The sequence below is a fragment of the Oratosquilla oratoria genome, chromosome 2, assembly GCF_046742065.1.
Source record: "Oratosquilla oratoria isolate Oo_2021 chromosome 2, ASM4674206v1, whole genome shotgun sequence".
NCBI classification, from domain to species: domain Eukaryota; kingdom Metazoa; phylum Arthropoda; class Malacostraca; order Stomatopoda; family Squillidae; genus Oratosquilla; species Oratosquilla oratoria.
The window spans coordinates 86019064-86031563 of NC_134778.1; the positions used below are offsets into that span (position 1 = coordinate 86019064).

The 12500-nt window shown below is 40.4% G+C and overlaps 1 protein-coding gene across 2 annotated transcripts in view; it reads right to left on the bottom strand.

The window, feature by feature from the left end:
- The window catches only part of LOC143040864 (uncharacterized), a 50552-nt gene extending 38392 nt beyond the window's left edge, over window positions 1-12160 (bottom strand). For both annotated transcript variants that reach the window (XM_076212311.1, XM_076212309.1), the window contains exons 1-2: window positions 12004-12160; window positions 2478-3542 (exon numbers count right to left, since the gene is read on the bottom strand). In XM_076212311.1, coding sequence (XP_076068426.1) covers window positions 2478-3287 — 810 coding nt within the window. In that variant the 5' untranslated portion in view covers window positions 3288-3542; window positions 12004-12160. The remainder of the gene's footprint in view (window positions 1-2477; window positions 3543-12003) is intronic.
- Window positions 12161-12500: the final 340 nt, after the last annotated feature.

Genomic DNA, 12500 nt, shown 5'->3' on the forward strand with positions numbered 1-12500 from the left:
TGGGATTGTTTAAGAAAAATGTCAGGACTAAGTGGTGATGAAGACGAGTAATAACATAAGCAATATTTGCCCTAATGTGTTCTGGATTTTTGGCCCTGGTGTATATATGTATATATATATATATACATGTATATATATATATATATATATATACTACATATATATATATATACATATATATATATACATGTATATGTATATATACATATATATATATTATACATACATATATATATATATATATATATATTATACATACATATCTATATACATATATATATATATATACATAGATATATATACATATATATATACATATATGTATATACATATATATATATACACACATATATACACATATTCATATATATATATATATACAAATAAATATATAAACACAAATATAAATATATACAAATATATATATATATATATATGCACACACACACATACGAGTATATACACTAAACATTACATTTGTAAAGAACAAATTAGTAAAAATAAGAAATAAAAAATCCGAGTTGTTAGTAGCATGCACGTGTAATGAATTATGTGGGTTATCCATGAAAGAATAAGACTTTTCTGATTGCGTCACATTTACGTAGAAATAGAGGACTGATTCGTCGCGAGGGCTTGGGTGAGTCAAGCTTCACAAGTGTTAGGGCTTTGAGGTGTAGTAAAGGTCAGGACAGATAGCAAAGAACATAAGTATGTAGGCCACTATGTCAACTATGAGTGAATAAATAATGTGTCTGAGTAACATAAAAGCAATTTGAATCAGATTCCTACTTCTTTAAATCCTTTCAATCCTTTCAATCCTTTAAATCCTTTAAATCCTTTTCTTACATAAATCGATGAGTAAACCAATCCTTCTTCCTCTAAGTGACACCCAAAAAATCCAAATAAATCTTAGTGGTTTTACACTTCCTTCTTTCGTAATCATTTGGTGAAAAAAATCGTGAGAAACAAGTGGTGAAACTTGGTGTAAATCTTCCTATGAATGAAAACAAAACAAAAGAACAATAGAAGGGCTTTGGAACGTGGGCCAAGTCACCTACGTATACTAAAATCTGTTTCAGACCACATTTATAACACATCCAAACCCCAAATACACTTTTCACTTTATAAGATAGTTTACCAAGCCATGTTAAGCCATCAAGGTGATGAACAGAGGCTTCATCGTCCAACATAGAAGAGACAGGCTCTGCAGTGGGCTATAAAGAGTGACATCGAATTGGCTACAAATGGCGCTTAGGGCTTTGCAGCTCAAAGGTGAGAAGATGAGGAGCCTACGCCGGGAGGCGATGAACAGCTGAGGCCGAAGCCGTCACCTTTGCCCTATGATGCGCTTTGAGGACTGTTGGGGGAGGCAGCAGTCACAGCTGGGAATAAGAGAGAAGTGCGGGATTCGAACCCACAACTAAGAGAATGCGAGACCAACACGCTTCTGTTTATGCTACCAGCGCACATTGCAGCTCAAAGCAAGCATGCAATTAGAAGTTCTGCTTGTTTAGCAATGATGGATATGAAGGCGGGAAGCGTGATCCTATCACAAAAAATAGATAAATGAATAAGGTATGGGAACTAAGAAAGGAAATATGGGAATTGTAAGGGCGAAAACATACGACATACGTCTCCCAAATAAGTTTTACCAAAAGATAGCGTATGATACAAAAACATGAAGAAATGGTATTAGATATTCCCGGTGAAACTGGATGTGTTTTTTTTTAACTGGAATTATACATTGTTTTGCAACCTCAATTGCAGAAAACTACGTTGGAAAAGGTAACAAACGGACGCTGAGAGGACGAGTAGAGTCAACGGGTACATTTCTATCAATAATCAGATTAGTCATTAAATATCCTTTGCGTCAACATTTGATCGAATCGATTGATCACCCCCGATGGCAGACCATCCGTACTGAACCATAAAACTAAAACACGAAATGTCACCCCACCTGCAAAAGTGTTGAAAGGAATGTGACAAGTCAACCCGCTCGTGAAAATTCCATCATAAGTGCAAAATATAGGGTGAGCCTTCATTTTGCACTGTGATCGATCCAAGTTGTACAAAATACCGTAAATACGACCAGCCGGGGAACATCGTGTTTCTGCCAGTGTGTATGAATACTTCCTATCGCTTACATTATAGTATAGTGTTATTAAATTATGTGAAACTATTATATATTTTTGGTCACATATTTCTTTAACCAAATAGTTTCTACGTTTGGTATTTTGAATGTGTTCGTCAATTGTCGTGTAAATATTCTATGAATTAAGTGAAACTACTAAACATTTTTGATGACTGATTTAGTGGTGGTGGTAGTGGAGGCGGCGGCAATGGTGCTGGTGGTGGCTATTCATGTGATTATGAGATGAAGAGATAGTAGTGTTACGGAATATTACAGATAAAACAAATAACTGAACAAATAACCCACCCACCTTTTTTGGAGGTGGAGGGGGACCTTTGACACTTACCAGACAAATAAGCACTGACGAATCATTAGAGTCAGGAGGCTGAGGAAAAGATTGGTTATCATCTAGGAGCTTGAGCTTGGCGAAGTAGCCCACGAGGTTCCAGCCGTTGAATCCCTTGAGGAACCCACTTCTGTCCTTATAGGCCTCGTAGCGAACGGGATTTTCTGTCTGGTTGCCAGACCCACCAGCAGGCCCTGTTCCGCTGTCTGGGCCCGGAACAGCCCCCGTCCCACTTCCCATGCCACTTCCGGTTTCGATGCCACTTCCCGCTCCCGCTCCTGTTCCATCCACGGCACTGCTCCCCGCTCCAGTTCCTGTTCCGTTAACAGGAATGGTTCCTTCTTCCTTTCCTGGTCTACCTACGCCAGGAGTCTCTTTTCCTCCTCCCGTTCCTGTTCCATCTACGTTAGGACTCTGACCTGACCCTACACCACTTCCTGTTCCGTTCCCTGTTCCTGTGTTGGTTAATCCTGTTCCACTTCCCCCATTACCAGCAGGGCCTGTCCCATTACCATCTGCCGCAGAACCTATTCCAGCATTACTATTACTACTATTACCATTGTTATTATTACCTGCCCCTGTTCCAAAATCAACGTTAACGTTGGTACCGTTGCTTCCTTGTCCATTGCCTGTCCCTGTTCCTACCGATTGACCATCTGGACTGTTTTCCACTCGAGCCCATGGATTCACGAAGTCTTGGAGAAGCCTTTCCTCTCTAGGTCTCAGGCCCCCCCAGGAAGCCTGTCCTGTAGTGAAAAGGACACTAGAAAAGCCTAGAACGAGGAGGAGGAGGAGTTCTGAAGAAGCCATTCGAAACAGTCAGTTTACGTGAGTTCTTGGGGTATTTGTGCGTGGACAGTTTTTCCTTCCTGTCTCTCCTAAAGGCTGCGTGCGTTAGAAGCACCAATCATGTACAAGTTCAGCTTTCTCCCGCTCCTTCGGGATTAAATTCTTTTTGGTACTTCCTTAATCCGGTCTTGATCTTAACTCCCTTATTTCACAGTTTCAAAACTAGATCATCTGTATTTGTCCTCTTCAGTTGGCCGATGCGTTCAACCTGGATATCTGAAAAGAAATATAGATGTGTCTTTTATGCATTTGTTTTGAATTTTTATGTATGTATTCATACATGTTATGCAAAATCCACCATATGTATACATACGCGCACACACGCACACACACACATACACACACACACACACACACACACACACACACACACACACACACACACACACACACACACACACACACACACACACACACACACGTGGGCGGGGAGTTGGGTGTGTGTGTGTGTGCAAGGTCATAGCATTACCCATAGATCGGACCTACGAGCTCTGAGCTCTCTTCCAGGAGGGAAATAGCTGTCGATCACGAGTCCAACACGTGATCCAAAGACCAAGTGAATACACACACACACACACACACACACACACACACACACACACACACACACACACACACACAAGATTCACAGTCTTAGTACATGTTTATTTAAGAAAGGCATTGTGGCGCTTGATTGGAAGAGTAAATGTGATGGCAATTCACTAAGGTGGAAATATGAAGACACCACTAAATTATAGGCCGGTATCACTGACCAGAACAATAGTGAAATTATGTGAAAGTATTGTGAAACATCGATGAACCAAATATCTTGAAAAGATGAACATTCTGACAGGCAGTTAGTTTGGCTTCAGACCTGGAACGTTGTGTATGTCGAACCTTTTAAGCTTTTACTCGAGAGTAATTGATGCGATGCAAGAGAGAGACGGGTGGGTGGACTGTGTATACCTCGACCTAGAGAAGGCATTTGATGAAGTGCCTTACAGTCGGCTTATGTGGACATTGGAGCGCGTTGGAGGACTGAGAGGCAAAATACTAGAATAGATGAAAGATTTTTTGAAGGAAAGATACAGGAGGACAGTAATAAAGGATAAAATGTCAAGATGGAGTTCCACAAGATTCAGTGCTTACATCAATAATATTTCTCATCTATGTCAGTGACATGATGGAAGGAACAACAAGCTATGCCGTTATGTTTGAAGATGACGCAAAAATCATGAGAAGAGTGAAAAATTATAAGAACTGTAGACTACTGCAAAAAAAATGTAGACACTATTTTTGCATGGAGCCAAGAATGGGAAATGAAGTTCAATAAAAAATAAATAAATAAATAAATAAAAAATAATAAAAATAAAAAAACACGCAAAGTACTGGAAATGGGCAACCGCGGCAGAAAGACCATCCTTAAACTATTCCTCGGGAAGCGAACACTACAAAAGCAAAAGAGAAGAAAGACTTTGGAGTGTTGATAAAAGACAACCTGTCACCTGACAGACATATCAGTAGGATTGTGGGAGAGACATATGAACTACTGCAGAAGATCAAAGTGACGTTTCACTCTATGGATGAAGAGGTGATGGAAAAACAAAAAACATCGAAACCCTGATCCGTCCAAGGCCGGAATATGCATCAGTAGTGTGTTCCCCACATAGAGTGAAGGATACAAGCAAGATTGAGAGAATACAAAGGGCAGCAACCAAACTGGTCCCCACCCTGACAAATAAACCATATGAGGAGAGACTAAATGCACTAGGTCTGTCAACTTTGAAAGATCGAAGAGAAAGAGGTGATATGATTACAGTGTTCAGGTCACTAAAAGGGATAGATTCCACTGACAGAAGAGATCTGATTAGAAATGAGATGGCTTTAAGAGATCATGGGTGCAAATTAAGAAAGACCACATGTCTAAAGGATGTGAAGAAATACATATAGAAATACATATATTCCATATAGCTGCATAAATACTTGGAATAGTTTAGAAAGTGATATAGCCCAAGCTCAAATAATATATGAGTTCAAATCTTATTATGATAATTAAAAATCAAGGATATAGATTAAGTTGGAAATGCACATGAATTTGAGTTTAGGTTCGACAAAAAATAGAGAATAGGAGACGAGACCCAACGAGCGTTGCTCTTTTCCTGTATATTACAATTAGGTAAATATACGCACACAAACACACACACACATACACACACACACACACACACACATACACACACACACACACACACACATACACACACACACACACGCACACACGTACAGAAATAGACACAGGAGCACACAATGTTATAAATACTATATTAAGTTAGCCTTAATTGATATAAAACCATAATATTTGAGGTACATGAATTGGTATGCTTCTCTTTTAAACTGGCACATGTAAAATACGCACAAAGATGCCAGAATTTTTTATTTATAGGCTACACAAGAGTAGTGTTTCTTTAATTATTGTCAAAAAAAAATGCGTTTAATGGTCTTTCTTTCACGTCGGTTTTTTGTTAGCAAAGGAAACTCAGAATGAGATTTGAAGCTTTAATTCTTTGATATTTCGTCCAGGAAAAAACTAAAACCTCAAATCTCTGAGTTACCTAGTACCATCCAAGACCGACATGTCCAAAACAATAAAAGTACCTTGCTCATGTTGTAATCATGCAGACTGAAAACATTTTGCCTTCAACCAGAAACGATGGTTATGATTGTGCCTACACATCTCTGAACATAGTGTATATCTCTTTATCATAAGAATCTATATCTCATCATCTTCAAAATTATGTAGTATGTTACATGTGCTATTTATACTGTAATTCTTATCATACCAAAAATGGGAGAAGTGTGTGGGGTGGGGTGAGATCGCGCGCATCAAGTCAGGATCTACTGGACTAACTTATAACAAGTCTCTCCTTTGTATTCGACATAGGATTACTGTTTTATCATTCTACTGTGAACTGCCTACATAAACAATTCCCTTCACAATAAAAATCCTAACAACGAATTAACTTTAAATCCAAAGATACACTGATCTTTCGTTTGGACTCCCCGATGTAGGAACGGATTAACGGTTGATTTTGGGTTTCAGGCGTTTGAACGCAAACGAAAACTTCTTGAGTTGATGTGTAAACTGTTACGGACTGCCGGAAGGTTGAGGTCCGGGCCAGCCCCACAAACATAAAAAATAAATAAACAAATAAAATAAAATAAAATAATATAAAACTTTACCAATGCAAGTGTGTTCATTTCGTCTGAATACAACGTAATTTCTTTTTGCTGACTCGGGTTACCTTCCTTCGATCAGTGGCGTACATAAACGGGTGTGACCTGGATACAGTGGCCTCGACCCACATACAAACTACAGCTTCTTCCTAACAAGGGCGATAGAAATGCACTTCTTTACATATCTATTCATTGGTACGATGATTACCGAAAATATTTGTATAAAAAATGAAAAAATCGAAGACACAAAAAAATGGTACAAAGGTAAACATACATTACATTCCAGTGGATGAACAGATAAACAAGTTCACTGTGCCAGCAATAATGACTCATATATTAATACAAGAAAGTGCTCATGCTTATTCCCATATCAAAATTGTATGTATGTATGTATATGCGTGTGTGCGTGCGTGCGTGCTTGCATATGTATGTATGTATGTATGTATGTATGTATGTATGTATGTATGTATGTATGTATGTATGTATGTATGTATCATTGTATGCATGTATGTATGTATGTATGTATGTATGTATGTATGTATGTATGTATGTATGTATGTATGTATGTATGTATGTATGTATACATCATCAATCAATTGGGAGCATACGCCGGAGGCGCGTTGCTCCAGTCACGCGCCGTCGCCAGTCCCCACGTTCTCTCCTCAAGCAAGCTCCCATGCAGTCACCCTTCCTTCCTTCCCACTCCAAACAACTCTCGACAGGTTCGATCAAATTGTCCCAGCCATGAATTCTGTGGGTGTCCCTTTCGTCTCACGTGCCCACACAGCCGCAGTTGACGTCCATAATTGTGCCGGTAACAGACCTAGACTGGGTTTCACACTACAGTATAGTCTCTGGTTTGATACAAAGTCATTCCAGCGATACCCCATGATTCTCCGAAGGCATTTGGAACCAAAGACATCGAGACGCCTCTTCAAGTCAGTATTCAATATCCATGGCTCAGCGGTACAGCAAGTGACTTGAAGAATTGGATCTTAAGTCCTCCTGCATAAACATCGCCAATGCCATATACTCTGGCTAAGGGAGTCCATAACACCATGGGCTATGTCAATCCTTCAAAAGACTTCCTGACATGACCCAACGCTATTATTCATTACACTACCAAGGTATGTGAAGCTTTCCAAGTCCTTAATGTCCTCGCCACATGCATAGACTGACTGAAATTTATCATCCAGTAAGTCCCTAGACGTCTGGACCTTTGTCTTAGTCCTGGAGACCTGGAGTCCAAGCAGTCTCTCCTCCCTGTGCAGTGACTCGAGGGCAGCAGCCAGGACCACCAATGACTCCGCAAGAAGGACAACATCATCAGCAAAGACAAAGTCAGTGACCTTGGTGTTGCCAAGGTCACTGACCTTGGCAAAGATATTAATCGACAATTCTGTCCAATACCCAGTCCATCCATGTGTTTAAAAATGTTAATGCGAGGGCACACCCTCGTCTCATTCCTGAATTAACAGGAGAGAAGCTAGACACGCCTCCTCCATACTTTACAACACTCTTTGTCCCAAAGTAAATACCAGACATCAAGTCAAAAATCTTCGAAGGAATCCCACGAATCCGCAGAAAATCCCAGAGCACCCCACGATATGCTAAGTCAAACGCCTTTTTGAGATTACATCGGCGTTCCAGAAAAATACGAAGCGCTATGATCCGATCAATCGTTGACTCACCGGACATAAATCCAGATTGCTCAGGGCTCTGAAACTTTAACAGTTGTGAACGAACCCGTGTCAGCAACAGATGGGCGGGAACCTTACCTGGCACACTAAATAGTGTAATACCGCGATAGTTGTTGCAGTCCTACTCCTTTCCAGTCAAAGGGAATGGTACCGGACTGCCAGACAGCAAACAGCACAGCATGCAACTCGCGGATCATGGCCTCCACTCTGGCTTTCAGCAACTCCGCAGCAATGTTGCTGATGCCAGCTGCCTTTCCACCCTTCAACTTACAGTTTCTTTGACCTCCCTCAGTGAGGGCAGAGATTCATTTATCAGAGGGCCACCCATGAGCAACTGCTCAAAGTATTCGACAAAGGGGCTACACCCGTCCACGCCTGATACTAGCTACCCATCGGCTTTTCGGACTGTGTTCCCCTGAGCCACAGATTTGGAGTGGAGTGTTTTCAGACTCGATAAGTAGACCTGAGGTTATTTGCATTAAGATGACCCTCGACATCTCCAGTGATTCCCCTGACGAACCTCTCCTTATCCATCTCTGAGTCCTGTATCGGTCCAGGTCCCCAGCCATTTTGTTCGCATGGCCCAACCCTATGTAATATATTATATACTCTTCAATGCCTTTGCGACGCCACGCCACTCCTCGACCTTGGACTCTCACCAATGCACTCCTCAGCAGCTTTCAGAGTTTTACGTTTAAAAGTGTTCCACAGTTCTTCAGAATCCTGAAGAATGCCAAGCACTTCAAACCGATTAGGGATTGCTACCATTGAATAGAAACGTCTGATGCCAAATAAAGGGGTCAACCCCGTCGCTTTGGCGGCGTCCTACACAGCTGAATAAAATCATTGGGCATTAGCCAGAATGGAACCTTTAAAGGGAGTCACTGTGGATAATGAAGTCGCCATTTGTACTACTTCCACAGAACGTATGCCCTCTTGATCACTTTGTTGTATAAAGGCTAAAACATTCCTTTCTTTTCCCTTTTCCGACAAAGCATTGGAAAGGGAACTGACACCACACGATTCTATTTAGTGTGCATATCCGTATATGTATATGTATATGTATGTGTATAGGTGTACGTATATGTGTATGTACTGTATATACTGTATGTATTTATATGTGTATGTGCATGATGTATATGTGTATATATATGTATATGTATGCATATATATATATATATATATATATATAATATACGTATACATAAATACAGTATTTACATATACATATATATAGTATATACATATATATACAAATGCATATGCATTTCATCTCGTATTCATCCCACACGCATCCTTTTGTAGCCATATCATCACCTCATCGATGAAGAGTCACCCCTATATCCCGCCCCACCGCTGGTGTCAGAGACAAAGTAGCGAGCGCTTCTACAAGAGGGCCCGACAGACGGGATTCGTTTACCCTCCTCTTTATCCCAGACAATTTTACACACCAGAAACGAAGAACATTCCTTAAAGTCACGTCATTTCTTCATCCATTTACAACCACTTCAATCATTTTTCACTCTCCCTTCCTTGCTCAATAGATATTTATCTTGCATCCTTGCCTTGTCCATCCACTTCGTTTTTGGTCTTTCAGTTTCACTCCATCTTGTGAGGCTTTTTTGACGAATAGTAATGTTAAGAGCACTTTTAACTATATCATGTATATCTACATTGGAGTATGCCCTCCCATGAGACAGATATCAAGAGCTTCTTGGAGATGCGAACGAAAGCGGCACCTTGATGTTTTTGGCAGTTAGATGGAGTGGTGACGGGCCCCTCTCTCTTTCACTCAATGCAGGCCTCTGCAGCACCAAGCTTGATGACTATGTAACGTTACGAACCCTCCCCCTCCCCCCAACACACACATTATCAGGAGGCTAGGAGGATGCCCCTCATGAGAACTTTGGAGCGCGGAGTTTAATGAGCCAAGCCCTTGGTCCAATTCGTTGGCGGCAGAGTTCGACCTTCGCCGCAAGCAGCGACGCCCTAACCCGTTCGGCCAGCGAGCAGTTGGCAAAGAACAAATGTGGCGGCCAACTAGCCTAGCATGCTACTTGCTTTTGTTACTTCGTTTGAGTAGAAACGACTTCGGTTACAATATTCTAGACCTCCTTAAAAACGTATAAATAATGTGTCCAACATTTGTATAGGTTTAACTTCCTTTAGTTCGTCATTCAGTTTCTCACTATATGACGCAAAAGTAATTTGTCATCTGGAAATTTGAAAAACAAAAGATCGTAACCGAAGTCGTTTCTACTCAAACGAAGTATCAAAAGCAAGTAGCATGCTAGCGAGAAATGCCTAATGTGCCGCCACCTTAAGCCTACTATACAAAATGGATCACTGAAAACGCATATAAGCTCATGCGACAACACGACCTGAACAAGACCCATGATGACCAAGCCCATGAAACTACAGATCCCCCGAGGCTCTCCTAATTAAAGGAAGAGCCCTTTCGATCAATCATTGTATTTCATTCTAATTCCGTCGTCCAGGAGAGCTTTCTCAACTAAAATTATGACGTCACTACAATCCCCCCACCCCCCCAACCCCCGTCTCCCAAAATCGACGCACCTGGATGGCCTATATTTTCCTGTAAACAAAGCACCTGATTGGCCCATAGTATCTCGTAACTGACGCACTTGGTTGGACGACATATCACTCTCTCATCTATTAGGTATATTTTTCTGTACTTGATCCTCTTGCGCAAAATCCTGCCGACGCTCATGCAAAGCGTTCAATAAAAAAAAAAAAAAAAAAAAAAAAAAAAAAAAAAAACTATAGATGAATAAATAAACTAATAAACAAATTCTAAACAAGTAAACAGATAAATAAATGAATAGATAAATGCGTAAATAAATTAACTGATAAATCAATTAATAAGAAAAAGGCAAATAGAATAGATGAATAAATTTATCAATAAACAAATATAAACAAACAAACAAACAAACCTCTGTTTTAGCATTAATGCATTGACCTAGTAAGAGAAAAAAATCTTCTTTGTGTATTTTTTCACCACCATTTGATAAGCACGCCCAGTCCAGGACATTCTATCACTACATGAAGAAGAAAACTATTAATTTACACTAATTTGCAATGTCTACATCAGCTCATTAATCTAACACAATGAAACACTATTAGTTATGTTTTATTTTCTTCAACACCCCAAGTCTCAATTTGAGCAAAACTGCTGAAACCAGTGCATTCGATGTAAAGAAAAAGAAAAGGATGTGATTTTCTATTGCCACGAGTCCTTTCACTCAAGAAGGTGAAGCTATTTGAGTTCCACTTTGTTGTCTTACACTTCAGGTGACGATAGGAGCGGTTTGCCCAAACCAGGGCACTTCATATGAAAATAGAAATTATAATAATAGGGATAACAATACAAAATAAGTATGATAATCGCGATGATAGCTAAATACCTACATAATGATTAGTAATGATATATTGATAATGAAAATTAAGAAAATTATGATGAGGATAATGAGAAAGTGACCGACAACGATAATGATGGTAATGGTAACGATGATAATAACGGTGATGATGATGAAAACAATTATCATGATGATAATGATGATCATAGTTATACTGATAGTAGTGATGATAGTGATTATAATTAATTTATGCTCTCCCTGCTATAGCACCAATATGCTCGTACAAGACAGGAAAGCACCTTTATTTCTACTTAATTTCTATGCTATCGTGATTGTTTGCATCACCCAGCCAACGACGTGATGACTTTAAAAAAATATCGCGCTCACCTGTGGTCCATTTACATCACTCGTTTAAATCCAGGAAACACTTCAGCACTACAGGACGACTTTAGTTGACTTTGGTGTTGTCTCACACGTTAAGTTAATCTGACTCGAGAGAGAGAACGAACGACGACGATCGAAACGATTGGCACTGTGCTTCCTGTGTGACTCGGACACACTTGCACGTGGCACGACGAGCACACCTGCGAAAGACGAATGAGTAGCAGGAGGGAGTGGGAGAGGGAGAGAGGGGGGAGGAGAGAGCGGTGGGAGGGGCGGTGGAAAGGTACTGAGAGAGGATGGGGGTGGAAGGAGGGAAGGAGGGAAGAAGCACCAGGGGAGGGTGGGAGATGGAAGGAGGGAAAGGCGTAAGCAAGACATCGAGGGAAGGTGGGTGGAGGTAGAGGGGATGGGGTGGAGGAGAAGGGCATAGGGGAAAGGGAGGGATGGATGTATGAAGGTCCGTGGGGGAGAAAGATGGAGAAAAAATGGGGCATATGAAG